At 43.6% G+C, this 27711-nt stretch overlaps 1 protein-coding gene across 1 annotated transcript; it reads right to left on the reverse strand.

Moving 5' to 3' along the window:
- elovl6 (ELOVL fatty acid elongase 6) lies at positions 1-26665 on the reverse strand. Its single transcript, XM_080773915.1, has 4 exons — positions 26444-26665; positions 6849-6980; positions 4300-4451; positions 1-483 (listed from the first exon to the last, which is right to left on the reverse strand). The coding sequence occupies exons 1-4, from the start codon at positions 26524-26526 to the stop codon at positions 44-46; spliced, it is 807 nt and encodes a 268-aa protein (XP_080630041.1). The 5' UTR covers positions 26527-26665; the 3' UTR covers positions 1-43.
- Between the last annotated feature and the right edge of the window lie 1046 nt (positions 26666-27711).

Raw genomic sequence — 27711 nt, forward strand, 5'->3', positions numbered from 1 at the left:
TCTTTTCTCCTCTTTTAAAAAATAAAAAATAACTTCGTAACATTTATTGGCCCTTCTTCGCCATGACGGGAGCAGCTCTGGTCTTGCTGAAGTAGGCCTCGATGAAGAACTGGAGGAAGAGCACAAAGTAGCTGAGGTACATCAGCGACGACCACACAATGTTCTGCATGTGCGACGGGCACTCCTGGCCCTGCTGCATCCAGCTGTACACCCAGTAGTTCACCACGCAGCCCATCACCATCTGCGTGATCTGCGTCAGCGTGATGAACATGGCGAACTTGCGTGACACGCGGAAGCCGGCGGCGCGCATGGCGTAGTAGGAGTACATGACGGCGTGCACCAGGTAGTTCATGGTCATGAACCAGCCGCCGCCCGCCACCATGTCCTTGTAGGAGTACCAGGAGTAGAGCAGCACGGTGATGTGGTGGTACCAGTGCAGGAAGATGAGCTTCTGTTTCCTCAGCACGATGAAGAGCGTGTCACCTGCAGGAGGATTGGAGGGGGGGGGGGGGTGTGTGGAGGGAGGTATAGGGAGATGGGGGGGGGGGGGGGGGGGGTGTAGAGATGGGGGTTTGACAAGGGGGGGGGGGGGGGAGCAGAAAATAAATCCATTAGAAGTAGTAAAGGCCTGGGTGTGTACTTCAGCCAGAAAACCACAAGGAATGTTTGGAATGCACAAATCTCATGGCAGCCAATCCAAGCCATGATGGCTATAGAGAGCGTCGCAGTCAACTCGAGTCGTGACAACTCATGACAACAAACACAATATTTTGGACCAAACAAATAATTACAAAGAAGAAAAACAACAAAAAGTGTTGTAACCTGCCGTTTTTTTTTCTTCTAATTATTTGTTCTGCCCAAAAAACTGTTTGTCGTCATGATTTGTCATGACAAGAGTTGGCTTTGTCCGCGGCGTAAACGTCTTTGAATAAATACTTTTTGAAATGTCTATGAGGAAAATGAACAGAGAATCATTTCCTGGGCCCTGGTAGGGGGCGGGACTGCGACGCTCTATAACCTGAAGCAATAACAAATCGATTCATTTTAAGCATGAACCGAGTGTCCACCAATTGTACGCACAGTGTAAAAAGAAATTCTCCCACTAAGAGTAAGACAATTGGGCTGCTACGATATGGCGCTCCCATTGAAAAACATTATGCTGGCCTGAATGAACAATGCATTTCCTCCCGTTTGATCCCTGGCTCCTGCCGGGTTTGTGTCAAAGCGTCCTTGAGCAAGACAATGACTAACTGCTCCCCGAGCGCCCGTAGGTGCATACCCACTTTAGCCAGTCTACTGAGGTCTCTTTAATATGGGTCAGCGAAGCCACGTTGTCGGAATAATGCTCCGTCGGAATTACTAGCGGATCCCGTTTAATATTGCCCTGATGCATAGCAATTCATATATGAGTGCAAGTGTACCACATTGTAGAACCAAACAAAAACACTCCAGATATGAACTGATAAAACCTTAAACAGCTAAAAAGCAAGGGTAGTTGGGAAACCTAGAGACTATCTAGGTCATGGAGGGATGCAGCACCAGGCTGCTAAACTATGCACTTCATTTTGTGTTGACTAGTAATTACTGTAGGATAGCAAACATACTGACTGATGAGCTAGTGGAAATCTACCAGGCCTCCAGTCGTGGCATAACTTGTGTGTGTGTGAGCGTATGACACTATAACCATAGTTATCATTGTTAGTGTTTGGTCAGTAACAGAAGTCTGCCCATATCTCCGGCTCTTAATGGATCGTACACACTGCACGATATTTGCTCCCTTTATGCTGTCGGGGACCATTTTTGGCGCTCACCGACAAAACTCCCGATCTGACACAAGATCGGGCTTTGATCGCCAAGGTTTTGCTCGCTGTGTGAGAAAGGCTCTGCGAGAAGATATAGCGCCGATAAAAGTGCTTGCAGACGCCTTCCCCGACCGTTTCTGAATATCAAGCAGGGTTGATATTTGGCTCCGTCGCCGACTGGACATCGTACAGTATGAAATGCGTTGCGATCGCGTCCAGAGAAGTCCTGTATTACAGCCAATGAGAGCACAGGACAGCTGTGCTCACTGACACCGTCTGTCTGTCGTGTCGTGTCGACGGTATCGATAGATCAGATGATAATGTATATAACCTTTATTCCTTGGACACCTATCCTGTGTCGTACAATGGTAGCTATATTAGCCCAATGTTGCTATTAAATAGTCTATAAAACCAACTCATTTCACTTGAATAATGTTGATAAAACCGCATCGGAGCAAACTTTTGGACCTCGTGCGCCCTCTGAGAGAGAGGCGTCCTGTGTCGCTCTCGCGCTTGCAATCACGGCATCCTGCACGTCCGCGAGATGTCAAAATTAATTGGAATAAAAAACAAATGATGTAGCCTATATCGGGTCGGGATCGCATCTTGGTGAACTCTTGCAGTGTGTTATCCCTAGTCGACGACCAATCGTTTAGTGTGAAAGCCACAAAGATATAATGACAGCCGATTAAAAAAAGACTCCTGTAGTGTGAAATACATGACGATCTGATGACTCGCCGACAACTTTAAAACTCCTACAGTGTGTAGGGGCCATTAGTAAACAGAAAATACATTCAGGTCAGGATACCAATTTCATCCAATCGGGAGCTCATAGGATAGTGGAAGTGAAACCAAAAGTAATTGCAGACAAAATTGGGACACTATAAAACTGAAGCTGACAATTTGGTGTAGAAGACGTACAGTACTTGTATTTATGTTTATTGAAAAAATTTAAATAAACACTTTTGCGTTCATCACAGTACATTTCACAGAATGGTCACACAGACTTGAGTTCTGACAAGCACTCAAGATACATGAGATATTAGATGTGTCGACTGGGGGATTTACTGAGCACATGCTACGTCCCACCCCCTCTCCCCATATGAAGAGGTCCTGTTCAGGGTTGAACCAGGGAGCTGGCAGGGTGCAGTGCCCCCAGTGAACACAGCAATGGACAAAGACAAAAGAACTACACAGGCAGAAAATCAAGTCTGAGACACAAAATCCCTACAGTCCCTCCAGACCCTGCTAGAGGAAAGATGTACTGGACTAAAAGGAGGACATTGGCATTTGTAGGAGATTGAGGGATGGACAAAAATGTAATCTATCACACAGTTAGTGGGTGTTAGAAAGAGAGTGAGACACCAAAGAGATATTTGAACACCGAACAGTGTCAAAAAACAACACGGGCAAATGCAAAGATAGAAAAATGCACTGTATGTGTGTCGCTTTGTTCTGCAAGTGTCACTGAAGTTGCCATAATCTAGGAAAAGCACACCTCGAGGGTAATATTGCAATTATACAACAGTTACCCTTAAAAAAACCTCTCAAAGCTATTCGATATAAATTCATAATTTTTTAATGCCAGATTTAGCCACTACCACAAATGTCCCATGAAAACTGCTACCCTAGCTTCTCAGCCGGCTCTGCTCAGTCACATCAGCACAGCTGATTTTTATGATTGGTTGTTGATTGGTTCGCACAGCATCTTTTGCAGCAGCTACAAACGTCGGATTTGCTTTGTAGCTATACTGTATCTTTGGTTTCCTCGTCATAACTGCACGGGTCCGCTATGCAGTCCCACCTCTTACCACTAGGGCCCAGTGCTTCAACGTTGGAGAGCCTCACTGGGGGCTTGGTGTCCTCGGTAGAAAGTTGGGACTCATCCTAAGATGGTGGGGGGTTGGCCTCCGTCAGGGCTGCACAATGTCACCCTATCCTGTTTGTGATATTCATGGATAGAATGTCAAAGCGCAAGTCATGGAGGAGAGAGGATCTACTGTTCAGTGAGCTGAGGACTGTTTTCTCAGGAGTGTGGCTGGCATTTCCCTAAAGGATACAGTGAGAGGCTGTCAATTAGTAGGTAAAGATTCTGTCAATTAAGAGTAAAGCGTTGCGTTGCGTATGCAAGGAGTCAGTTAAGGTGGTACTTCTGGCATCTAGCAAGGATGCCTCCTGGGTGCTTCCCCAGGGAGGCACACACAGCTGGTAAGAGACAACGGAGCAGACCAAGGACCAGGTGGGGTGATTAAATCTCTGATGGCCTGGGAACGCCTCGGGATCCCCCAGTTAAAGCTGACTAACGTGGCTGGGGAAAGGGAAGCCTAGGATTCTCTAGCTGAACTACTATCTCCACAACCCGACTCTGGATAAGTGGCGGAAATGTAATGGATGGATGGATGTCTCAAACATTTCAATACTGTAGCCAGAAGTGAGAGAACGGGCTAGCTTTGTAAGGTTTGGTTAATCTAAAATAAATGTGTGTAAATTAACTTACCCAGTTCTGGTGCTTTACTGAGCACAAAGGCATATGCCCAGAACTTGCTGACTGGCCCATTGTAGAAACTCTGGTCACAGACAGACTGTTTGAGTCCTTTGGTCATCAGGATGTACGTCATGTAGCTTCCTGTACGCACGGCACCGAATATACTGGAACAGCAACACACAGAGAGACTCAATCAGACCGTTCAATACGTTCACACAAGTCATTTAAAGTTGTTCTCCATATCTTGTCCACACAAACCACAACTAGAACTGCACTCTGTCGAGTGCCAACTTTTTTTCTTTTTTTTTTATATTTTTTATCCCACGATTTCACCTGTGTCAATCATCTACTGTGATCCTGGGCTCTACACACCCTCCGGCAACCTGGGGAGAGCAACGGTTCAAGTTGTCGAGTGCCAACTTGAACATAAATGGCCTACTTGTGCGCAAGCAGAGCGTGCAAGTACTGCTGACGGTTACGGGTTTCAAATGGTGACGTAATTAAGATATGTTTCAATATTTGTTGGGCAACAGCCTCAGGTAACGCATGTATACTACTATACTTGCATGTAATCTGAGACCTATTTTAATAACGTCATCATCAACAGCCAATTCTAAGTTATAGAATATGACCACCATACATACCACTTTCGGTACAGCCAACCACAGTATCCTACTTTCAAGTTACATCTTTATACTCAGATTACATACATGTATACGTACATAAACTTTTGCCCACCAGACATATCTTAGAAACAGATATAACAGATACGTATCTTAATTACGTCACCATAAACAGCCAATTATAAGTTATAGAATATATGACCACCATGACCAGAACGGCACGACCACCATACATGCATACCACTTCTGATCCAGCCGACCACAATAATTGTGCGCTCTGCTTGCGCAAGTAATTAGATATAAGAAATAGGAATACAAACATAAAATATAATTTGGCCATGTACATTAATAAATAAGAAATTAAATCAACCCATTTAGACCCGAGGCCAATTCTAAAAGTTTTCTGAGAAACCAATGTTTCTACGTCAGTGGTGCTCAACCTTTTTCACGTCAAGGACCCCTAGAATCAGTTTTTGGCTGCGGGAAAATATGTTGTTCCAGGGACCCCCCAGAAGCAAAGATTGAGTTAAAAACGTTGGGAATTTGCGCCACATTTTCACGATTTCTCAAAAATAGCAAGCAGCTCGTAGCGCTATGAGCACCAAAAGGAGTTCCCATGCTGAATGGGTTAAAGGTTTCTGTCCAAGCTTCCTTAGCTTAGACTTATTAGATCTACAATTTATTTGCTCTTCATCCAGAGTGACTAACAGCAAGCAAGGTGAAGCCATACAGTGAGCACATCAAATGCACTCAGTAATCTAGGATCATAGGCAAACCATGAACATACTGTAGTATCAGCCTAAACCAGTGGTTCCCAAAGTGGGGTCCGGGGACCCTTAGGGGTCCTTGAGAGAGTTCCAGGGGGTCCACAGCTAAATGATAATTAGAGTTACAGACCCATACTGGTCCATTTGGTTCCCGAGAGTGTACAAATGGAACCAAATGGACAGGGTCTATTTGGTTAGGGACAGGGTTAGGGTCTATTTGGTTCCATTTGTACACTCGGAGTGAAATTAACATTGATTTTATTTTAGGATCCCAGAGATAGAAAATAAATGCCATTAAATGGGGGTCCTTAGCCGCCCTATTGCATACCAAACTGAGGGTTGTTGAAATTAAAATGGTTGAGAATCACTGCTAGAGTCATAAAAATGTTCTCTTAAGGATGTCTTCTTATGGATGCCCCCTTTTCAAATAGGGGTCCGCGGGCTAATTAGTGTCAATTTGGGGGCCCTTGACATGACAAAGTTTGGGAACCACTGGCCTAAACAATATAATGTCAAAAAAAAAATCTGAATGCAACTAGAAACTACAGGATGCCAGGTAAACAAATGAACCTAGCAATGCATCCGTCTAAATAACATGCTACCTTTGCACGAGACTGCATGGTTGTCAAGTTGTCACGTTGATCAAGTGCCACAGGCTAAAGTGGAGGCTGAAGTGGCGAGTCTTCAGATTACGGTGGAAAATTGGGAGTGATTCTGCAGTTCTAAGTGGAATGGGAAGTTTGTTCCACAGTTTGGGAGACAGAATAGTCTGGGACATGTGGAGCAATGTCCCAGATGGTGTCCCAAATGTTGCCTACAAGCTCACAACACAATGCGTAAGCTTGTAGAACAGCCATTTCCAGCAGATTTGGGGAAAATGTATTGACATTTTTCAATAATTATGATTGGCAATTATGTAATCATTGTGACAGGCCTACGTATTTTAACCCTCTTATTGCCACCCCTAATAGCAGCTGCGAGCTCTAGACGACATATTTGAATGCCACAAAAAAAGAAGTGTGTGATATAAAATAAATAAAAAAATAATTACTACGTCAATTATGTCAACGGTAGTGGGGGATTTTGTGATTAACTACGTCAATAACGTCAAGGGCAATAAAGGAGTTTTAAATGAGGGGAAAGTATTGCACCGTGTTGGACACCTCCTCACCTGAAGACGGCGAGGGTCAGGGACCACAGCACCAGAGGTTTCCTCAGCTCAAACTTCTCCCTCTGCTTCATAACATGGCGTCCTCCCAGGATGCAGGCGGCGTAGAGTGCAGAGAACAGGAACGACTTCTTCCTGTGATCAAACGTGTACGGAAGAGAATTAATTAAAGTCAGGGATGATTTTAGATAAAGCAACTGCAAGCATGCCATTATGTGCTCAGGTCTGGACACCTCGTGTCCCGCGTTGACGCCGATCTCTTTGGTCAAGTCTCATCTAAAAATAATCTCAGTGGGGACTGTTGGTTTAATTCCTGCTCTCTTAACCAGTACAACCACAGTGTTTTATTACTGGCTCTTCAGTAGCTCCACTGCACTGGAGCAGTTGGGTGCTACGTGCCTTGCTAAAAGGGCATTATCTTCAACAGTAGATACAAATGAAGCGGAGAGCATTAACCCATTCTGACCTGAGATCAGATTCATACCAGGTTTCCACTGGACAACACACTGGTCTTGATTAACCCATTCTGACCTGAGATCAGATTCTAAAAAATGTCAGTCGTTCTTCGATTTTTCAAAAATAGCAGACCTACAAGCTCGTAGCGCGCCACTCGGTGGCGCGCTATGAGCTTGTAGATCTGCTATTTTTCAATAGCTAAAGCATAACATGATGCCAACACCAAAATGGGTGCCCGGTCAGAATGGGTTAATACATTTCTCATCCACATCCTCTAAAGATATTTCCCTCTGGAACCCTTCCAGTCACATTCCTGCTTATCTAAGCTTTAAGTGACCACTATGCCCTTTAGCAACGTGCCACTCACAGACCATAAACTGCTGAATGATTATGCCATTGGATTTGATTTTATTTGACTTTATTACTATTCTCACTATAAATAGCTATACAGTATGCCAATTGTACACCATACCTTGACTATTATTTTATTTAACTTTATTCTGACCTATATAATTTTCTTATAGTTTATTTTTATTGAATTACAATTGTTGTATCGTCATTCGACAATATTGAGGAAGCACAAGAACTGCTCCACTTGCAATGACATCTGTATTGTAAGCAGGTGACAATAAAAAAAAAAACCTTGAAACCTCGAAATGAACAAAAATGACAACTTCGTAATGGTTGCTGCCATCAGCACCAAGCACTCAGGCTTCCAAGTTCCACCGCAACTGTGGTGCGTTTGTTTGTGTTAACTTGTCAGAGAGTGTTGTTGTGCATCGTGAGCATGCGGAGCCACAGTGAAACGCCACCTGCCAACCACCAGAATAAAAACCAATGCAGTCCCAGCACTCAGCAGCCTCTTGACAGCCAGGTGGTGTGAGCTGACAGGCTAAGATGCTGAGACCGCCTGCTCAATGCTGCGAAAACAACCAATAAACAAACACTGCTTCACCGAAACGAGCAGTTTTCACTTTCACAGACCGAGAAGGAATTCATTGGGGCAGCAGTATAGCCTTAAGGTTAGTGAAGGTAGTTTGTGATGGGATTGGGAAGGGTGTTATTATGAGTCCTTGAGCACGGCACCTAACCCACAAATGACTCACGCAAGCTGGATAACAGCGGTTGCTGTACTGGGCAGCTCCCAGTGACTAGTCTTGCATAGCCAGACAACTGTTCCACAATCTCCCATTTGTGGAATATGCTAAATAGAGTCTGGAACTACACTTCCCGAAATCTGAGTAATCCATCATTTGTCATTTCCGTTCAAAGAAATATATTTTAAAATATCTTCCTGCTAAGCAACAAGCTATATATGCTTAGGTGATTTCTATTTATATTAGGATAAATGTCTGCGACTGTAAAGACGTAACGCAAGACTACCCAGTGACCGACCCGGTAGAGGACTGTGGTTACACTGGGCCTTTCCCAGGGCTGAAGGCGTGTACAGTAACTGGATTGCAGCTATTGTCGATAAGATGTTGCAGAAAGCTTGTTAAAAACAATCTGAGGGTCAATGGGACAAAATAATGGTTTCAGTTTAGCATCGAACGGTCTATTTAACATCCAATCCTCTCTCCAAATGACACCAATGTCCTCCTCTGAATGAATAGGATTCACTGTGCCTGTAACAAGAACAGTTAACCTTACTCGTTATCATGAGAATAAACTACAGCGAAGCAGCAAATGAGTTAAGCTGTAATTTATCCATTCCAAACAGTGCCCAAGCAGTGGATCTAACCAGGCGGCTGACAATGTATCCCATTGTGGAATCTGTACTGTCAGGATGTAGGTGGACGTCCCCCAGTGTCCCTGTACAGTAGCCATTCGGACCTCCCACCTCCACTGAACAAAGGACAAAGACGCCCCAGTCAAAGTCAAAAGCCCAGAATGACAACGGGGGCCAGCACTGCAGAATGACATCAGTGTTCCCCGGCCACTCTGCTCGGGAGAAGGAGAACAAGAGGGACACACAGGGAGTCAGGGACGCTGGCCTACTTTGCCAAGGAGGAACGGGACAAGACAGGACAGGACAGGGGGGCCTTTGGACAACTGTCCCCATGCATTCCTCCTTACACCGTCCTCCAGTTTGATTGAAAAAAAAAAATGAAAAAAAAAGGCCAGGGTCACCGTGCGATACATGGCATGATGTGCAATGTCACGGAGGGCAGTACAGTGGCAGGGTTGAGGGTTCAGATCATTATCTTAAAAACACGCACTTCAACTAGAGGGCGGCGGTGGCTCAGGGTTGCCAGTTCGAACCCGGGCTCCCCCAGAGTTAGTGTCGAAGTGTCCTTGAGCAAGACACTGAACCCCTAATTGCTCCTGGTTGGTGTCTTGCATGGTTTCCGCCGCCATCGGTGTATGAATGTGTGTGTGTGTGTGTGTGTGTGTGTGTGTGTGTGTGTGAATGTAATGCACAATCTATGTAAAGCGCCTTGGATAAAGGCGCTATATGAATGCACCATTTTACACACATCATTAACTTGCATGTTTCTCCTCGTTTGAAAACTGAAAAGCATTAATTATGTCATGTATAAATTCATTTTGATTTTTGTTTTCCGTTTTGAGGCCAGTTGGTTTGGGAGTTTTTATTTTTATTTTTATATATATATCATTTTTATCCCACGATTTTGTAACCCATTTTTCACCCCTGTGTCAATTATCTAATGCAGGGGTTTTCAACAGGTGGTCCGTGGACCACTGGTGGTCCGTGGAGGTATTGCATGTGGTCCCTGTTAATGTTAATGTGCCCATAATATGGGCACATTAACATTTACTAATAAGGTCTCATTATAATGTCATCATGTGCTATATCTTGCACGTATTTGCCATTTTTACTATATATATATTACTATTATGGAAATAGTTATAATAGCCATAATGTATGGATGTAGATCAGCTAGTTGAACTATTTAAATTTATTTTTCAAGATAGTAAAATATGGAAGAAAAAAAAGTTTAGGGATAAAGGTTAAGGCACGCCCCAGATATAGGGCCACATGTGTCAATCATCAGTTAAGTCCGTGGACCATCGATTGAGAAACAGTATAAGACATGGGATGCATTCCATAGCAAGTATTAAGAAAGCACTAATTACAACACAACAGTGGTCCCCAGGTTGATCCTTAGTCAAGGTGGTGGTCCCTGGTTCACAATCAGCTGAAAACCCCTGATCTAATGTGATCCTGGGCTCTACACACCCTCCGCCAACCTAGTCCCCATAAATGAGGGACAAGGGGAGAGAGCAACGGACTTTAACTCATGCTTCCTTCATGTCTGAGTGTCCAGGTTGCTCCTTTACACCTGACAGGGGGGAGTTTCCCTGGTTGGACGTAGCGCGTGGAAGGAACACGTTATTCCAACCAGCTCCTTTCCCCTCCATCAGGCGGGGCGCCCCGGCTGGCAGTTTATTTTTCTTGTTTACACAGTGTTTTCAATTCTATCCTTGTCCTCTGTGTTCTACATACGTTTGGCAGGTAAACTAAAACTTAAAATAGGAGTGAATCAACAATAGGAGTGAACATAGTAAAATCCGGAGCATTCATTTAACCACTTTCAGTCTGGCTTCCCTATTTTGGTCTCCATATTTGCACAATATACTGTACCAATATTTATTTATATATGGCGTAAGTGGTTAACAAAAATGGACCAGCACTGCAAGAGTCAAATTTTACACTCTTGGGGTGAATAAAGTGTTGCATTGAAGGTGCAAAGAGCCTGGGGCATGGTCAAAAATGGTAAATGTGCGTGCGCTTGTGTGTGTGTGTGTGTGTGTGTGTGTGTGTGTGCGAGAGAGAGAGAGAGAGAGAGAGAGAGAGAGAGAGAGAGAGAGAGAGAGAGAGAGAGAGAGAGAGAGAGAGAGAGAAGGGAGGGAGGGCTGTTGTCTTTGCAGAGCCTAGCTATGCCCTCCAGTCACAGGTCTATTTGAGACATCAGTGTGAATTCTCATCATGGCTCCACTGTGGCCAGTCCTAGCTGGGCTGCTTCTAGCCTTCTACACTGCCCTGCCTGCTGCAAATGTCTCAAATGAAGATGTCTGCCGCCTTAATTTAATTCACTCATTCCTCATTCATTTTGACAGAAGTCACATGTACTCAGCGACCATGCTTCCGTTTCAACATGTGTGTGCATGTTGTCTAACTTGTTATACTATCTTTCTTTATGCTTGTGGGGACCAAAAGGGACTATTGTTCAGGGGGCCAATGACTGAAGGTTGGGGTTAGGGCTGAATTTGCCATTTAGGGGTAAGGTTTAGGACTAGAGTATGGGGCAAAGGTTAGAGTTATTGTAGAAGATCTCTAAGGACTTTGACATTAAGGTTAGGAAGTGGTGGTAGGGAGGTGCATGCGCGTGCGTGTGACAAGGTTTCATAATTGTGGGTGATTGGATTTTACATGAGCAAACAAACTGATCTAGCAGGGAGTCTTGCAGCATGGGATTTAGATTCCACTGCGTTTTGCAAACGTTATTGTGATTTTCTGTTTTCCAAAATGAACCATCACTGGACAGAAGCCACAACTGCTCTTGCTATACAAAATGAACGCTAACGTCATCAACTTCTGTCCTCATCAACAACACCCAATCTCTGGAATCACATGAGCTTTCTTGGCTTAGCACAGAATCCCTGAGTTGTCTCTCATGTGTCTCCCGTCTCAGCTTTCCTACTGTCTGTCGGTCTCCCTCTCAACTTTCTTACTGTCCGTCTTTCGGTCTCCCTTCAACTCTCTCCCTCACAGCGTTCCTACAGTCTGTCTCCATAAAAAAACAATTAAACCCGACGTTAACGACTGACAGAGGCAGCACAAAATGAAAAAGCACTAAGTCAGAGATTCTTCATTTGGGAAGTGAAGAAGGGGATTGAGGACCGCAGGAGGATGGGAAGACGTTGTGAACTGTGGAGAGGAAGAATGTGAAGGTGAGGATGCAAGGAGTATGGAGTGGGCGAGGGAGGGGTGGTGCAGAAGAGAAGGTCAGAAGCAGTAGAGAGAGGGGATGTGATGCGAGGTGAGAAGTTGAATGTCCCCTATAGCCCTGAGTCCTCCTGTAAACTCACTAACCCAGGCACACACACACACACACAGCGCCAACACAGTCCAGTATTCACTGTGTAAATCGGCTCAATAACGGGAAGTTTTAAAGTTATAAACCAATACGGTCCCTGGACAAATATTGCCTGAAACATGACGTAAATGGCTTAATTGTAATTACATAGCCAGTCTTTAGGGTGATAACTGATATCAGCCCTAGGGCAGACACAATTCATCACCAGTGACCACTGCAAGTAACCGTCATGGCTGCCACAACTCACAACTGCTGTGTTGATCCAATTCCATTTTCCCCTTATTGTTGATGTCACTATACAGTACAAGACTAGACCGAGTATACCATGTGATGAATACATTATAGGTTACCACCAGCCTTGAATGGTCACTGGGTGGGTGCGCATCAATGAATGCCTGGGTGATGATAATCTAGAATTAAATACATAATGCAACCACTTCAAACAAAATGCCTTAACCCATTCTGAACGGGCACCCATTTCGGTGTTGGCATCATGTCATGCTTTAGCTATTGAAAAATAGCAGATCTACAAGCTCATAGCGCGCCACTCGGCTTGTAGGTCTGCTATTTTTGAAAAATCGAAGAACGACTGACATTTTTTAGAATCTGATCTCAGGTCAGAATGGGTTCATCAGACCCGTGTGTGTCCAGTGGAAACCTCGTATGAATCTGATCTCAGGTCAGAATGGGTTAAAGAGAAATAGCATGCGTCACATGCAACAGTATAGCCACAGTACTACATCTTCTTAACGGCAGCGGTTCCCAAAAGGGTCCGTCTGTCAGCTTCACTAACTGGTTGAGATTTGTGCTGCGTTTGTGTTGCGTTGTGTAGCCTCTAGCCAATGTAAGTGGGTGGCAAATGGAACAGAACAAGAAGTATGAGTTCTTTGCTCACGGATGATGGATGAAGGCAACGAAAGCGGCGGCGCAAAGCACGATGCGCGTGGTGGAGCTGACAACAGGTATGATGAGTAGCATAATATATACTCGGGTTGGGTGACGATACGAATCTATCGTCAATCGTGATTTTACGACTGTCCAATCGCCGATTATTTTCATCAGGCGATTTCTCGCTGCGATTTCTTCTTTTGCAAAAGAATATTAACCTACAGCGAAATAATGTAAGTGCGAGCAAAATGTGGATCAATTTGGGCCAGCAAAGTCGTAACAGTGGCCGGGTGGAAGGTGGAAAGTGGAAACCCCCTCCTCTCGTTATAATGGTATGCTCCCAGAGTCCAAAGCAACAGCATCGGGGGGGGGGGGGGGGGGGGGGGGGGGGAGTTCAGTCCGCTCAGCTCTCACTCTGGCAGCCACATAGGCTGGGACAGAGGGAGGCTAATGTAGCCTACTGTACAGTAATGTTTACGCTCCGGAGTCCGGACCCATGCAGTTTACAGTCACACCAGAATGCACACTGCTGTCTCGTGTCTCATCACAACCCAATGCGCGACCCATGAAGTCGGGGGGGGGAAAAAAAGAGAGAAAAGGAAAAAGATGGAGTGACAAATCATTCGCAACAACAAGCCAGCGATGGTGGTGGTGTTAGCTTGTTGGTGCTGATTCAACTTCACTTCATCTCATGATCTCCGCCTGTAATCTAGGTTATTTTGTGTTTTTTGTAACATGAACGATCTCCGACACCAGCGCTGCAAAAACAGACAGATCTACAAGCTCTCAACGCGTTTCCACAGAGACAGGCACGTCTCTGTGGAAAAAAAGACAGATCCATCATCCACAAGCGTTGAGAAAAAAAAAAGACAGATCCACAAGCTCTCAAAAAAAAAAAAAGACAGATCTGGCCTGGGCCGTGGATCAGCGGTCCGGGCACCTTGGCCGCGGTGGTCCAAGTCTGGCAGTGTGCCGCGGGTTCGACTCCCGATCCCAACGGCCATTACTGCATGTCACCCCATTTCCTGTCAGGCTACTACTGTCTGTCCCTCTATATAAAAAATATAAAATAAGGCGAAAGCCAAAACAAAAGAACAGATCCACAGGCTCTCAACACGCTGCTGACGCGACGCATTGAGAGCTTGTGGATCCGTCTTTTTTTTCGACTCACGACCCGCTGTAAACTGTAATCACATTGCACAAATATATCGTCCATCGGCGATTTTTGGCCAGACGATGGGCGGTAGGAAAATGTTGCTATATCGCCCAACCTTACTATTACACTACTATATACGTTTAGATAACATGAGTATTGCACAGCGGGTGGGGGTGTATTCCTGACTTGCATGACCCCTGTGTACGCTTATAGGAACTGTATATAAATTTCCTATAAGCTGTGACATTATGGACCGAGTATTCTGAAATAGCCTACATAAACATATAATTAATTCATCAATCAATTACTACAAATATTAAACTCAATCAAAACCACCAACCATTCCAATGTGGTTTGTGAAATACCAGCAAGGAGCCAAATGCTCTCTATGTATGGTTCTTTTCACAAGGCGGGACATTGACGATGACCGTGTGTGTGTGTGTGTGTGTGTGTGTGTGTGTGTTAAACAAACAGAGCCAGTGATGTGATGCTTGCCTGGAGATCTTCCCCTCTGGTTGCCTGCCGCACGAACACAAAACCACTGGGAAGAGTTAAACTGAAGCAGCCACTGTTCAAATCACAGTACTGGAGTTCTGCGACAGGCTGTAATAAAAGGTTTATGTTGTAAGGTAGGGGTCTCTCATTCCTTACTATACCATACCATACTATACTGCGAAATGGCCTTCCAAATAAGCCCATGGCCCACTACTACAGGATATTAAATGATTGTGAAATCTGGCCCGCAAGACAAGTCCTCTCAGTATTACCTCTGCTGTGCTCACACATCTGTCCGTCTGTCTGTACATCCGTCTGTTCAAAGGTTATCTTGTGCAGTTATGAACGGATTGCGGCACAGTACAACAGGTTGGTCCTGGCCTGGGCCAAGGAAGTAATTATATTTTCATATTGATTTGCCAAAAAAAAAAAAAAAAGCGGGTGAGGTAATGGGCATGGCCTGACATAAAGGAACATACTGTAATGTCTGAACAGATGACTTTGTGATTTTTAAACTCCTGTCAGCACTAAAAAAATAAATAAATAATAGAACTGTTTAGAACACAAATTTTGGAAAGGCGCATTGGACAAGAGAAATTAATCTATCAAACTGCAATATACCTCCAAAAGCATACATGACTTCACAATAAAAGTGGTACTTTATTCTGAAGATAGCATGTATGCTGAAATGAGCTAAAGTGCATTGCAAAGAAAGACTCTTTTCTGGTTCGGTCAACTACCCGCCTAACCAGCAGCACTCAAGAATCCTAAAAAAAAGACCCAAAAAAGAATGGATTCTATTTTACCAAGATGCAATGAGAGTTTCAGTAGCCATGTTCTGATTTTGGTGAGTTCTGAACCAAGCATCTCCTCAACCGAGTTTTGTCTTCTCTCGATATCAGGAGAGCTGAATCATCTGCAAACAGGAACAATTTGCATTTGCAGGCAGCACTCATACCATTGATGTATAATAAGATTAGTACAGTGTGTGTGTGTGTGTGTGTGTGTGTGTGTGTGTGTGTGTGTGTGTGTGTGTGTGTGTGTGTGTGTGTGCAAAGAGTGAAGAAAAGTGTTGTAATCCTGGTGTAAAATTACAGGTTCCAACTAGTCTAAAATGTTCTGAAGGCAGAATCGACGGTCAGCTGAAATAATGATGAAAATAATTTCAACTGTTAAATGAAATTCTGAATGAAACAATTCAGTATGCATTGCATGAACAAACGTGCACACTGCACTTTGTGTACACACACGTTATAAATGTATATTTTATAATAAAGCGCATTTACTCTATAAACAGTTATAACAACCCACAAAACACCACAATAAAAACACAAAGTCAAGCACAACAGAGGAAACTTGTTCGTTTGGGAGTGCAAAGGCAACTGCTGAGAAAACTGGTACTGTCTGGGATATACAAATACTGTAGTTGTACATGTACAACATACAGTGTACGTAGCTGCCTGAACTCTAGTTTTGTGACTGTAAAAATAAATCTTATATTACACATACACAAACATACGGACAGAACTACAAACGCAGCCCCTCCTCGACTGACCGATTAAAGCCATTAGCTAACTTGCTGTAGAAGTTGGATCAGCGTTAGCCTGACAGGAGATTCTGCCTCTTACATAACACTTGGCACTGAAAGGATGGTTCTGTGTGTGTGTGTGTGTGTGTGTGTGTGTGTGTATAAAGAGTGAAGATAAGTGATATTAAAGTGTTGAGTCATCCTGGTGTAAAATTACAGGTTCCAACTAGTCTAAAATGTTCTGAAGGCAGAATCGACAGTCAGCTGAAATCATTTCAACTGTTATATGAAATTCAGAATTAAACAATTCATGCTTAAGTATGCATTGCATGCACAAACGTGCACACTGCACTTTGTGTACACACGTTATAAATGTATAATTTATAATAAAGATGACTAACGTGCTATACAACCCACAAAACACCACTATAAAAACACAAAGATAAGCCCAACATAGAGGGAAGTTGTTCGTTTGGAAGTGCAACGGCATAATCTCCCCTGTGATTCAACCTTGACTTTGGGACAACAAGAAGCAACTGGTCAACGGATAGTTTGGGGCCAACCCATTTAAAGAGTCGCACTTTCGTAGGTAGCACGGATCCACCCGAAACTCAAGACGCGGGTCCCGAACCAAGCCAGGACTAAAAGCCACAGTCAGTCCATTTGAAATGGATGGACCCATAAGGACACGGCGACAAGCTTTTTAACGCTTTTAACCTATTCCAGCTGCAGTCAATATCATGAGCACTGCACTGCTGAACACCATGAGTGCTTTGTATAGCCAGGTGAAACACAAACAAAAGCCACCGGGAAGATGAGAGTTGAAATATCATCTGTGTCGAGCATGTTTATGGCCATTATCTGCGGGGACGAATGGTATAAAGTCTGCAGAAATGTTCTGTCCGTCTGCCCGAGACCAATATATATATATATATATATATATATATATATATATATATATAGGCCTTGTAAATGACTATGAAAATGCCTCGTTATAGGCAATGATAGATTGTTACAGATCAGAATGATCTATATTGTCACATCACAGGTTTACTTACAGGTGTAAAACAGTGGGTGAATCTTTTTTTTTGTGGAAGCTCCATCGGTTTTGATTGTTTCCAGAAAGAAAAGAAAGGGAATAATAAAAAGAACACATCAAAGAAAGACAAGGTATCTAGTAGTTAAACATAGTATATCTAGTTTTATACTCAAATATAAGGTACATGAGGGCATTAGAAATAAGATGTTTGAGCAGCTGGTATAATATCCCTTATCCATTGCCGTTATGCCCAGTGCTATTGCTTCATAGCCTTACAGTCTCCCATGGAAGAGTGATGCGTTGCTTGCCTTGAAATCTCACTCAAGTTTGCATCTTTTTTTAATTTGCATCTTTAGGGCGATAATTACATTTAAATGATGCAACTTTTAAACACAATCATTGCCGGGATTCCTTCAAAATAGAAGCTCTGGGGTGCCGGAAAGACATGGCCGCTTTTACTCTGAACGGTGGCCTAGTGTCCGACTAAAAAAATTCAGAATATTCTCCCCTCGCCTGATATCATTGAGGATCATGCGCTAGGACGTGTACACACACGTCCAATGCATCCCTCGATTGGATTCCCTAGGACTTGTGACTACAGGAAGTAGCTCAGTACTACCTAAATTCTCTGTGCTGCCGTGTAGATAAAATATGCCTCAAACTACTTACCTACATACCGGTATTTACATTACAGTAATACTGTAATGTAAATATGAGATACCACAGATTACAGTGTTTACACAGACCCACCCTGATCACAGGTCTGAAAGCTCTGAAACCACTCCTCTTACACAGATTTAAGGTACCATAACATTAAAAGGTCACATTCTGATATGTTGAGACAGATTAAGTACTCACAGGTCAAAAGGGTACAGGTTTATACATCTAGGCCCAGTCAGTAAACCTAAACCCATTTTGTTAGGTGGTAGCGTCGTGGTAACCATCATTGTTGACGTTGATGTGTCTCAAAACAAAGTGAACAGAATGTCATGTGATTTTTATTTAAATCACATGACAGCAGAATGATCTCTACACAAAAAAACTGTAACTTCCCACTAGTGCCGTTTCATCTGCACGCATTTATTTGTCATTAATATTACAGATTTGCATGTTCTCCCCGTGTCCCCTAGGGTAGGTACCCTCACAAAAACATGCAGTAATCCTGGTCTCTAAACTGCCCCCCCCTGGCCAGCCGGGGCGCCTGATGGAGGGGAAAGGAACTGGTTGGAATAACGCGTTCCTTCCACGCGCTACGTCCAACCAGGGAAACTCCCCCCTGCCAGGTGTAAAGGAGCAACTTGGACACTCAGGCATGAAGGGAGCAGGAGTTAAGTCCGTTGCTCTCCCCAGGTTGGTGGAGGGTGTGTAGAGCCCAGGATCACAGTAGATGATTGGCACAGGGGTGAAAAATGGGTTACAAAATCGTGGGATAAAAAATATATTAAAAAAATATATATATATATATTACAGACATGCAGAAAGATGCACATACTCTCAGATGTGTGCATTGTGCTTGCACACACCCAACGTGCTTTTCTCTACGTCTGTCCTCGCCAGTCTGACAGGATCTGACAGACAGAACATGCTGTACATCATGGTTTATGTGCTTACACATGTTTATATTATTCTGTAGGCAAAAGTGGAGGACTTCAGACGCAAGCTAGAGCTAGGGTTGGGATCCAGAACCGGAGGAACCGGATCCAACATTGAGGAACAGGAATGGGTTCCGTCACATTTTGAATCGTTTCCAGAACTGGTTTATCACACTGTCAGAGCTGATATGTGGACTTTCACATCTGCTATACAATAAAAAAAATAACAGTGCTTCTCAACCTTTTTTATTTCTCAGAGCAGCCTAACTCCTTGAGTGTACAAAATGGAACCAAATTGTGTTCCTTTTGTACACAGTCAAGAGTTAGACCATTAAGTAAGTGACCCTCAACACAGAGAGCCCCTGGACCTTATTTTCTGTACCGTTTACAGTAGGGTTTGTCTGTTGTCTCCAAATAGCAATCATGATTTATATAAATAGCAATCATGATTTATATAAATAAGTACAAAATCGAACGGGACTATGATTAGCTGAATTTCTTTACACAATACACATGTGCATTTTCTGGTTTTATACAGACCGGATCCAGTGTTGCAACAGAGACTGCATAAAGAATAAAGATTTACATTACATTTTTGTCCCACCCTTGCTAGTCCAGCTGGTTGCCATAGCAGCATGACATACAGTACTATGTTAAATCACGACCGTTATGTGGTTTAGTGAGGAAAATTAGGGAGAAGACACAGGCAATCAAATTTGCTGGAGGGGTAAATTGAGTTCAGTGTCACTGAACATTTCTGTGTTTCCGCTTGTTAGTTCAGTCTGTTGACATCCAGGTTAGTCACTGCGACCCCCTGAAAGCGCCCTGGTCACTGAGGCCATCACACACTCATAACCTTCACAGTATGAACCATAATTACTTTAGGGCAGAGTCCGGGGCAGACCTTAGGGCAAAGTCAGAACCAATCACCGTCAACCAACTGCATGTGGCAGTACAGTATGTCTCCCACAGACATGGCCTTTATGCCAGTCTAGAATTCATGGCATTCAACTTGTCCAAGGATTATGAACATAATATACTTAAGTGACCGACTATCGGAAACCAGTAGTAAAAATACCTATAACATTTTTTGATACACACATATACTGCACAAGGCCTTGAGGCTCGTAACTACCAGGTGAGCGAGAGCCCAGGCTGAGCAGTTGGTGGCCTCACACGTCGCCGACTAGTGTGCCATTAGAGTTGAAATTGCTGTGAATGGAGTCCGAGGGTTGGAATAAAACCAATGCAACCAGACACACAAACACTGAGATTGAGACGCAATACGTCAACCTCAGTTCCCAGGCGACCAACATCTGTTTATAGCGAGTCCTGTCATATTCGAGAGTGTAAATTCAGCGTAATGCACACAGAGGTTCAAACTATCTTCCCAGGGTAACCTCCCCTCAACCAACACATGCACCCCACCAACCAGTAGGAGTCAGTCATAGTGCAGCAACATGGACACAATCCTCTGCTGACTTCCCACCTGCAAACACCAGCTGTGTTCGTTAGAGCAGGCGGTCAAGTCAGAAGCACTTAGTTACTATGGGATGCTTATTATCCAACATAGGAAATTACAAATTAGGAATGTAAGCTTGTAATTCCTTACTGATAATAATTAGGGTGTGTTATGGTCCACTCTCTGGCAGAGCTGTAGGAACACCAAGTCATTTGGACCAGTGGACAATTAAGAAACTGGACACTCAGACAGTGGACTAATCTTACAAAGCCATCTCCTCCCAATGCGACACCTGAACTTCCAGCCTCGTCAGACTGCAGACGCTCGCCACATGAGACGCTTTCTCACCGACAACTGACTCAGCGTCTGGAATACATTAACCCTCCTTCATTACAATAACCAAGTACAATGTTCATGAAAACCTTTAGAAGGTCCACAGAAAGGGCCAATAACAATAACTCCTGCAGTACAGGAGGTATACCAATAGTCTTATTTGTAAAAAGAAAAAATGTAAAACATAATTTTCAGCTGAATAACCTCTTAACGGTAGAAAATGCTTTTCTCCAGTTGTCAATGTGCACCTTCACCACCTTACTTGGGGTCCTGACCCATCATTTGAGAGCCTCTGCTGTAAATCATTGAAAACGGAGGACTTAAGACTGAAACAAATAGAAGTTACTTTGCACAGCGGCTCATTTTTGCACTAGATCTTGTTTCTGCTGAAAGGAAAACAGACAGCTTAAAGTAGTGTTGTAAATCAACACCACACACACACACACACACACACACACACACACACACACACACACACACACACACACACACACACGGATGTAGTATATCAAGTTTACTCCCTGAACTTAAGATCATGGTTATTAGCAGATTGATTCTATTACATATGGAAATGTGTTTGTTTCAGTACAGCCTACCTCTTCTATGATCACAGAAATAGTATCCGAGCTGTCACTGTCAGCAATACATTTATTACACATTTATTTGAGGCAGCTTTTTGCCATTTTATTTAGCTATAGAGACAGGAGACTGAGGGAAGAGAGAGGGATGGAGTCAAGGACAGGCCACACCAGCCGGAATCGAACAGGGGGAACTTTTGCACCTTACAGTGCATAGTCAATGCACTATCGGGTAAACTCTAGGCAGCCGACGTCTCATTAGTCATTACTTCTTGTAACGTAGGTGAGCTTGTTCTACAGTTGTACTTGAGTGTTAAGAGGAGTTGCTCTACAATTGTCCTTGATGTTGCAGTTGTAATTGGTGCTGAAGGTGTGTGACGTGTGTACCTGTGTTCTACAGTTGTAATTACTTACTGTAGTGTTCCATGTTTGCACGTGGTGTATCTAGTACGAGTGCCGTAAATGTCCCAAGAGAGGGCAAGAATGGAATTAATCAATCGTGTAACCGCCAACCACGAAGCTACAGTATGCAAGCATCTCAAACTATAATATATATATATATATATATATATATATTACGTAGCTATGTGTGTCCGTATGCATGTGTCCCTATACGTGTCAGCGCACGGAAAGCTGCAACATGGTAACTCTTGTCATTTCTCGACCGTTTCGGATGCGGGAAGGTTTGCCGGAACAGGGCCGGCCCCCTGGGGGTCTGGATTTTCCGGGGACCCCCCACACAGTAACTGTCATTTCTCAAAGATTTTTTCCAAAAATGTAAAGTACAGTACAGAGCACAGTACACAATACAGAGCACAGTACAGTAACTGTCTATAACAATACAGTTGCACCGCTCACTTCACACAAGTGTGAATTTTCTATGATTCATTTATTTAAATTGTGACAATGTGTTAGTATGAAGAGCAACCTGGAAAGGTTGTAATTATGATGAATGTACTTGTAGTGGCCACTGGCCAGCAAACTGAGCTCTTGTCCTTCTCGTCATCTCCCCTACTGTTCAGCTCCTATGACCATGTAACACCAGGAAAGAATGCACAGAGATGACGGATTGATGTACAAATGTGTACAGTACACGGTCAAATCTTACTATTTAATTGATTTGGCACCTGTTGAAATAGTTTGGATGTGCGTGCAAGCCGTGCATTCATGCCCCAGCAAATGCACAGATGGAACCCATCAATTCCATGCCCCTTCCCCAGTGACCTGGATGATTATCCACCACAGTATCTCCGACACGCGTGTGACCGTCATTTTATCAGCCAATGTACAGTAGGACACAGCCTTGGGCATCACGTACAGCTGGGGGGTGCAATCGAACTAATCAATTATATATATAAATAAATAAATAACCAATAGACGATTTGAATAACAATTATCGACTTTGGGGGAACAGGTTTTAATTTAGCGTTATAAAATGAATTGGCTAAAATAGTCAAAGTGTCAAATGTTCCCCATGAGTCAAGGAACATTTGGAAAGTGCCATGACTTTTGGCCAAATGAGGCATGAGTTAGGGCCGATTCATACTCCTATTATACCGCTGTTTCGGCGCTGTAGTGCCGAAATGATTTCGGCTCGTCAGAAATGTTCAGTAGCACCAAAGAGCTGACTATAGGAGGGTACCCGCCCCCCCCCCCCCCCCCCCCGAACCTCAAATGACGTCAAATTGTAGTCTCTCTACAGCGCCGAACCGACTTTTATTCGGCTCTAAAATAAGAGTATGAATCGGCCCTTATGCCTGTTCAAAGGTTACATTTGAAAATAATTGCTATAGCGCGCCCCCCCTTTGGCCATGTATGTATTATAGGGGCAGAAGAAGAATTTTCACAAAACAGCCATTTTCATTGGCTCATAAAAACTATTTTTTACAAATTTCTTGTCCAAAGTTCACTTTCTGTGCATTTTTAGATAAAGATAGGCGGAGATAGATAAAAATAGGCGGAGAAAGATAAAGATAGATAAAGATGGGCGGAGATAGATTTGAACTGTTTTTGATATAATGGTGGAACGGGTGTTCTAATGGTCAGAGGTCAAAAGTCAGAGCACAAAAGTTGTTCGGCATGAGGAGACATATTGGTTTGCATTTTCAATTGACTGCTATAGCGCCACCCTTTGGTCAATGGTCATGCAGGGCTTCGCATAGTCACCGTTTGGCATGGCCCTCTACCAGATTCCCGCATTTCCAAAACCGACTGCACGGTTCAGCCAGAACTGCTATTTTTGGCAGAAGGAGGAGAATAATAAAAAGAAAAGAAAATATTTTTTTATCAATAGTTGTTTGACACAAATGTAGTAAACTGGATGCTTTCACAATCACCACTTTCAACCTGGCGTCCATATTTGACAAAATGATGATCATAGGCGGGGGAGAAAAAAAATTACATTTAAAAATAACAGATCTCAAAACTCATGTATTTTAGTTTAGTAGTATACGTATCAAATTGGGCTTAAAGTGGTTAAAATAGCAAAAGCTGGATGGTGTCAGTCTCAAGTCTCAACTGGCCATTAACACCACGCAGGGGCAGAAATCTAACCTGAGTTTTCAGTTTACATGACAAATTCTAACCAGGAAGCCACACCCTGGTGCCCACTTCACTGGATGGCATGAAAATGCACACGCCCACATATTCTCAATCTGACTGACAGATACACACACACACACACACAGAAAGCCCCCACCCACACTGTTAGGTTGTATTGCTCTGTTGGAGGCTGGTTAAGGTCATCCGTAGTGCAGCTGTATGTGGACACAAATCACGCATCATGTGCAAGCATTGACCTGCAAACTGAACTATATTTCATCACAGTCTCTTCAATCCACACCTCCCATTTGTGCACACGGTAAACGTAACATTACGAGAAATTATAGCAGCTCTGAACTGGGATGTCGACACAGCACTGTAGCAGAAAAAGCAGTGTGCATGCCATCCCACTATGCGTTTGCACTGTGGTATGCTGCTTTTCTAGGGCTAATGAATGTGTCAATCTAGACTGAGAACTGCACTTTGAGAAAGAGAATGACCCTGTAGCACTGATAGAGAGCAGCACAGTATTGGATGAGTTAAAGCTACAAATCAGTCTTATGTCCACCGCCTCATTCTCCCAGCAGAGAAATGCTTCCCCATGTCCCAATTGGTCTGGTGAAAATAAACGTTATCTGTTCAATAAATTAACATGGCTTACGCAGTTGGCAAAGATATCCAAACTACAATAACAACGCATCGAGAGTGCAATCTGACCATATTCTATTGACACTGTCAAAGTAGGAAGTGTCTGACACCAGAAGAGTAGAGTAGAACTCCCCCTAGAACTGCAGATACGCTAGTCATATTGAGTTAACATACTCCATCACACAGATTGGTTCAAATAAGAACTTTCTTAACCACATTAATCCTGGCCTCCTTAAATCCATTTAAGTTCTCTTCTTGTGAAGTTGTAGATCAGTCCTTTTCGCTGATAAACTATATATATAGGGTTGTTAAAATGCATGCCAGATTTTAGCTTTAAAATTACATATAATATTTTAGATCCCATCATTCCAGGACACCCCGACAGTGTAAAACATCATGAGTACTCCTGTCCCAGAAAGTATTTCCATCCATCTGCAGCCATGTGCTTGCTCCTCACTCTGACACCCCAGTTAACACGCAGCCACAGCGCTGCTCAGCTTCCGCCCCATTGGCTGGTGCTCTGTCAGCAGACATCATAAGATGAATCTCATTGGCTAGTTCTCAGTACCCCATGTTATCATGGACAGTACCCTGTGTTATGGACAGCTCCCTGCTACAAGCTACAGTAGAATGAAAGGCATTGTTTAACTTAATAGATATTCTCCCACGTAATTGAGCGAACTCCAAACAATCCTGTGTCAATATAGGTCCATGCTCAGCAACAGAAATCAGCAACATTTTAACTATGACTTATTGGTGGTTGTTTTTTGCCTAAAGCTATCATTTCTCTGACTGTGCATCCTCATGGATCAAAATTACACTTATGACCGATTTCATGCTCCAAATTATAATTCTTGATGGGGAACTAAAAGTCTGGCTTATGACCCTGTGGGGAGGCACACAAAACCAGACCGTGATGTTTAATTCAGAACAGTAAACATCATGATTAATTCAGAATAAATCAGTCAGAGCTGTTACTAGCCATGCCATGGAGGGTACAGCCTACATAGTAAAGTCCTCGGGGTTGTATCCATTTGTAACTCGAACTTGAACTAGAGAGTGTACAAATTAAAAGGGTTCACAGTGTACCAGCATAGAAGGGGGTTTTCTCCCCAAGTACATTCTATCAGGATGCATTGCAACACATGTCCAGTCATTAATTTCAGTATTAGATTATACACATATACATGGAGTCGAGACATTGGAGAACCAAGGAGGGATGTGGTTCTCTCCTCGCCCAGGAAACAACAACCCATCACCTTTTACAATACCAGGACAAGGCTGGTGAGCGGCCACAGGAATAGTTAGGAATATACTGACAAAAAAAAAAAATGCCAAACGTGCGGATCACAACAGAAGGTCAGAGCTGTCCGAGGGGGAATTCAGAAGTGTTCTGTGACTGATCTAAAGCTCTCAGACTGTCTGACTCAGACATCATCTGGGTTCAGATGGGCAAGCTAGTGCATCAAAACGGCGCTTTATCTAGGCCAGATAAAAGGTGAATTATCGGTCATGTAGGCCGGCTACAGCAAACAACAATTTTCGGATGATGATGACTATAATAGGATAAATAAGAGGACACTGCGAGATGTAATCCTTGCTTAGTGGATGCAAGCAGCACGTGAGGCGGCATTGTACTCATTCGTATTCCATATATAATACCTATATTCGAATACGATAACAATACATTTACCTTTACCACCTTTGCCTCAAAATACTACTATAATGACGCAGTCTATATGCCAAGTAGCAGTATTTACATGGAAGTGGTTAATATAAAATGCATTTAATTTCATTGCAGCAGCAGCAGCCAGCTTACCAGTTCTCTTGCATCCATCGGATGGCTTCGTCTTCGTTGAATTGTCTCTCGAATTCATACTCTTGCAGGGCCAGTACCGACATGATGCGGTATCACTTATCTGACTACAATTAACAACAATAATACAAAAAAATACGACGATATTGTTAAGTGCTATTTTATATTAAATTTATTGGGTTTCCTCCTCCCAGCGCGTGTCTCGCATTGCTCCTGCTGTAACGTTCCTTCCTCTTCAAGCCGGTTGACAGACTACGCCCTCTGCACGGGGAGGAGGCCCCCGGGTCCTAGAACCTGCCCTCCAGTATTTTTTATGGTTAGGCGGCAGGCCGTCTAGTAAGAGCAGACAGTGGTTCTCAAAGTGGGGCCCGAGGACCTCCAGGGGTCATTGATGGTGCTCCCCATCAAAATTAGGAACACTATTTTATGTTTTGGTTTTGCTTTGTTTTGATTTGAAAATAGTTCTCACAGCGTGTCGATCAGCTATATTCTTGCACAAAAAACAGGTACAGAATTTCTTCCCTTTAATATGGCCGGAGTAGTCCATGGCCAAATACATTAATCACGTTACGTATCAATGTGGGGGTCCTTGACATGAAAATGTTTCAAAGTGAGGTCCAGGGACTCCCAGGGGTCCTTAAGGGGGTTCCAAGTGGTCCCAAGCTAAATGAGGAACAGTTTAAACACGTATGCCCTTTATTTTCCCACCAGGTATTGTAACATAGCCGATGTACAAGCTCACAACGCATTGCAGTACTGCGACATATTGTCTCATGTTGTTCCACAGCACCTACTTTGTTCGGTGACGACGGCAGGAGACAAACCTCCAAAACTGACTGACGACAAACGAGTTCCCTGATGTAACAGGACAATATATCAAGATGGTATGGCCTTAGGCCTACTAGTCTGAAAGAAACAGGGTTTCAAACTGTCAATGAGCTGGCAGAAAACGTTATTTTAGATTATTACTTGCGCGAGCAGAGCGCAAGTATTGTTTTCGGCTGCATATTTTTCCGTGACTGCTTCGGCCAATGGGGGATTATGACTTTTCGGTGACACGCTTGGCCAATCAGGGATTGTGTATTGTATTGTCTTTGGTGGCGTCGCTCAGCCAATTCAAATCAGGGATTGTGTGTTTTTGGTGGCGTCGCTCGACCAATCAGAGCGTAAGTTGGCAGCTTGCTGCGTATGTCGGTGGTCCCTCGACCAATTGGATTGGGTCCGTGTGTTGGTGGCGGCGCTCGGCCAATCAGGGATTGGGTGATGACGTA

Source organism: Protomyctophum bolini (genome assembly GCF_963924005.1).
Source record: "Protomyctophum bolini genome assembly, chromosome: 10".
In the NCBI taxonomy this organism is placed as follows: domain Eukaryota; kingdom Metazoa; phylum Chordata; class Actinopteri; order Myctophiformes; family Myctophidae; genus Protomyctophum; species Protomyctophum bolini.

Bases quoted from the DNA above. Each gene is read 5' to 3' on its own strand.
- elovl6 (XM_080773915.1), bottom strand. From the start codon at position 26,526: ATGTCGGTACTGGCCCTGCAAGAGTATGAATTCGAGAGACAATTCAAC. The intron at 6,981-26,443 runs GTAAGCTGGCTG...GTTTGATCACAG, and splicing joins CGATGGATGCAAGAGAACTG to GAAGAAGTCGTTCCTGTTCT. The intron at 4,452-6,848 runs GTGAGGAGGTGT...TTGCTGTTCCAG, and splicing joins CTGACCCTCGCCGTCTTCAG to TATATTCGGTGCCGTGCGTA.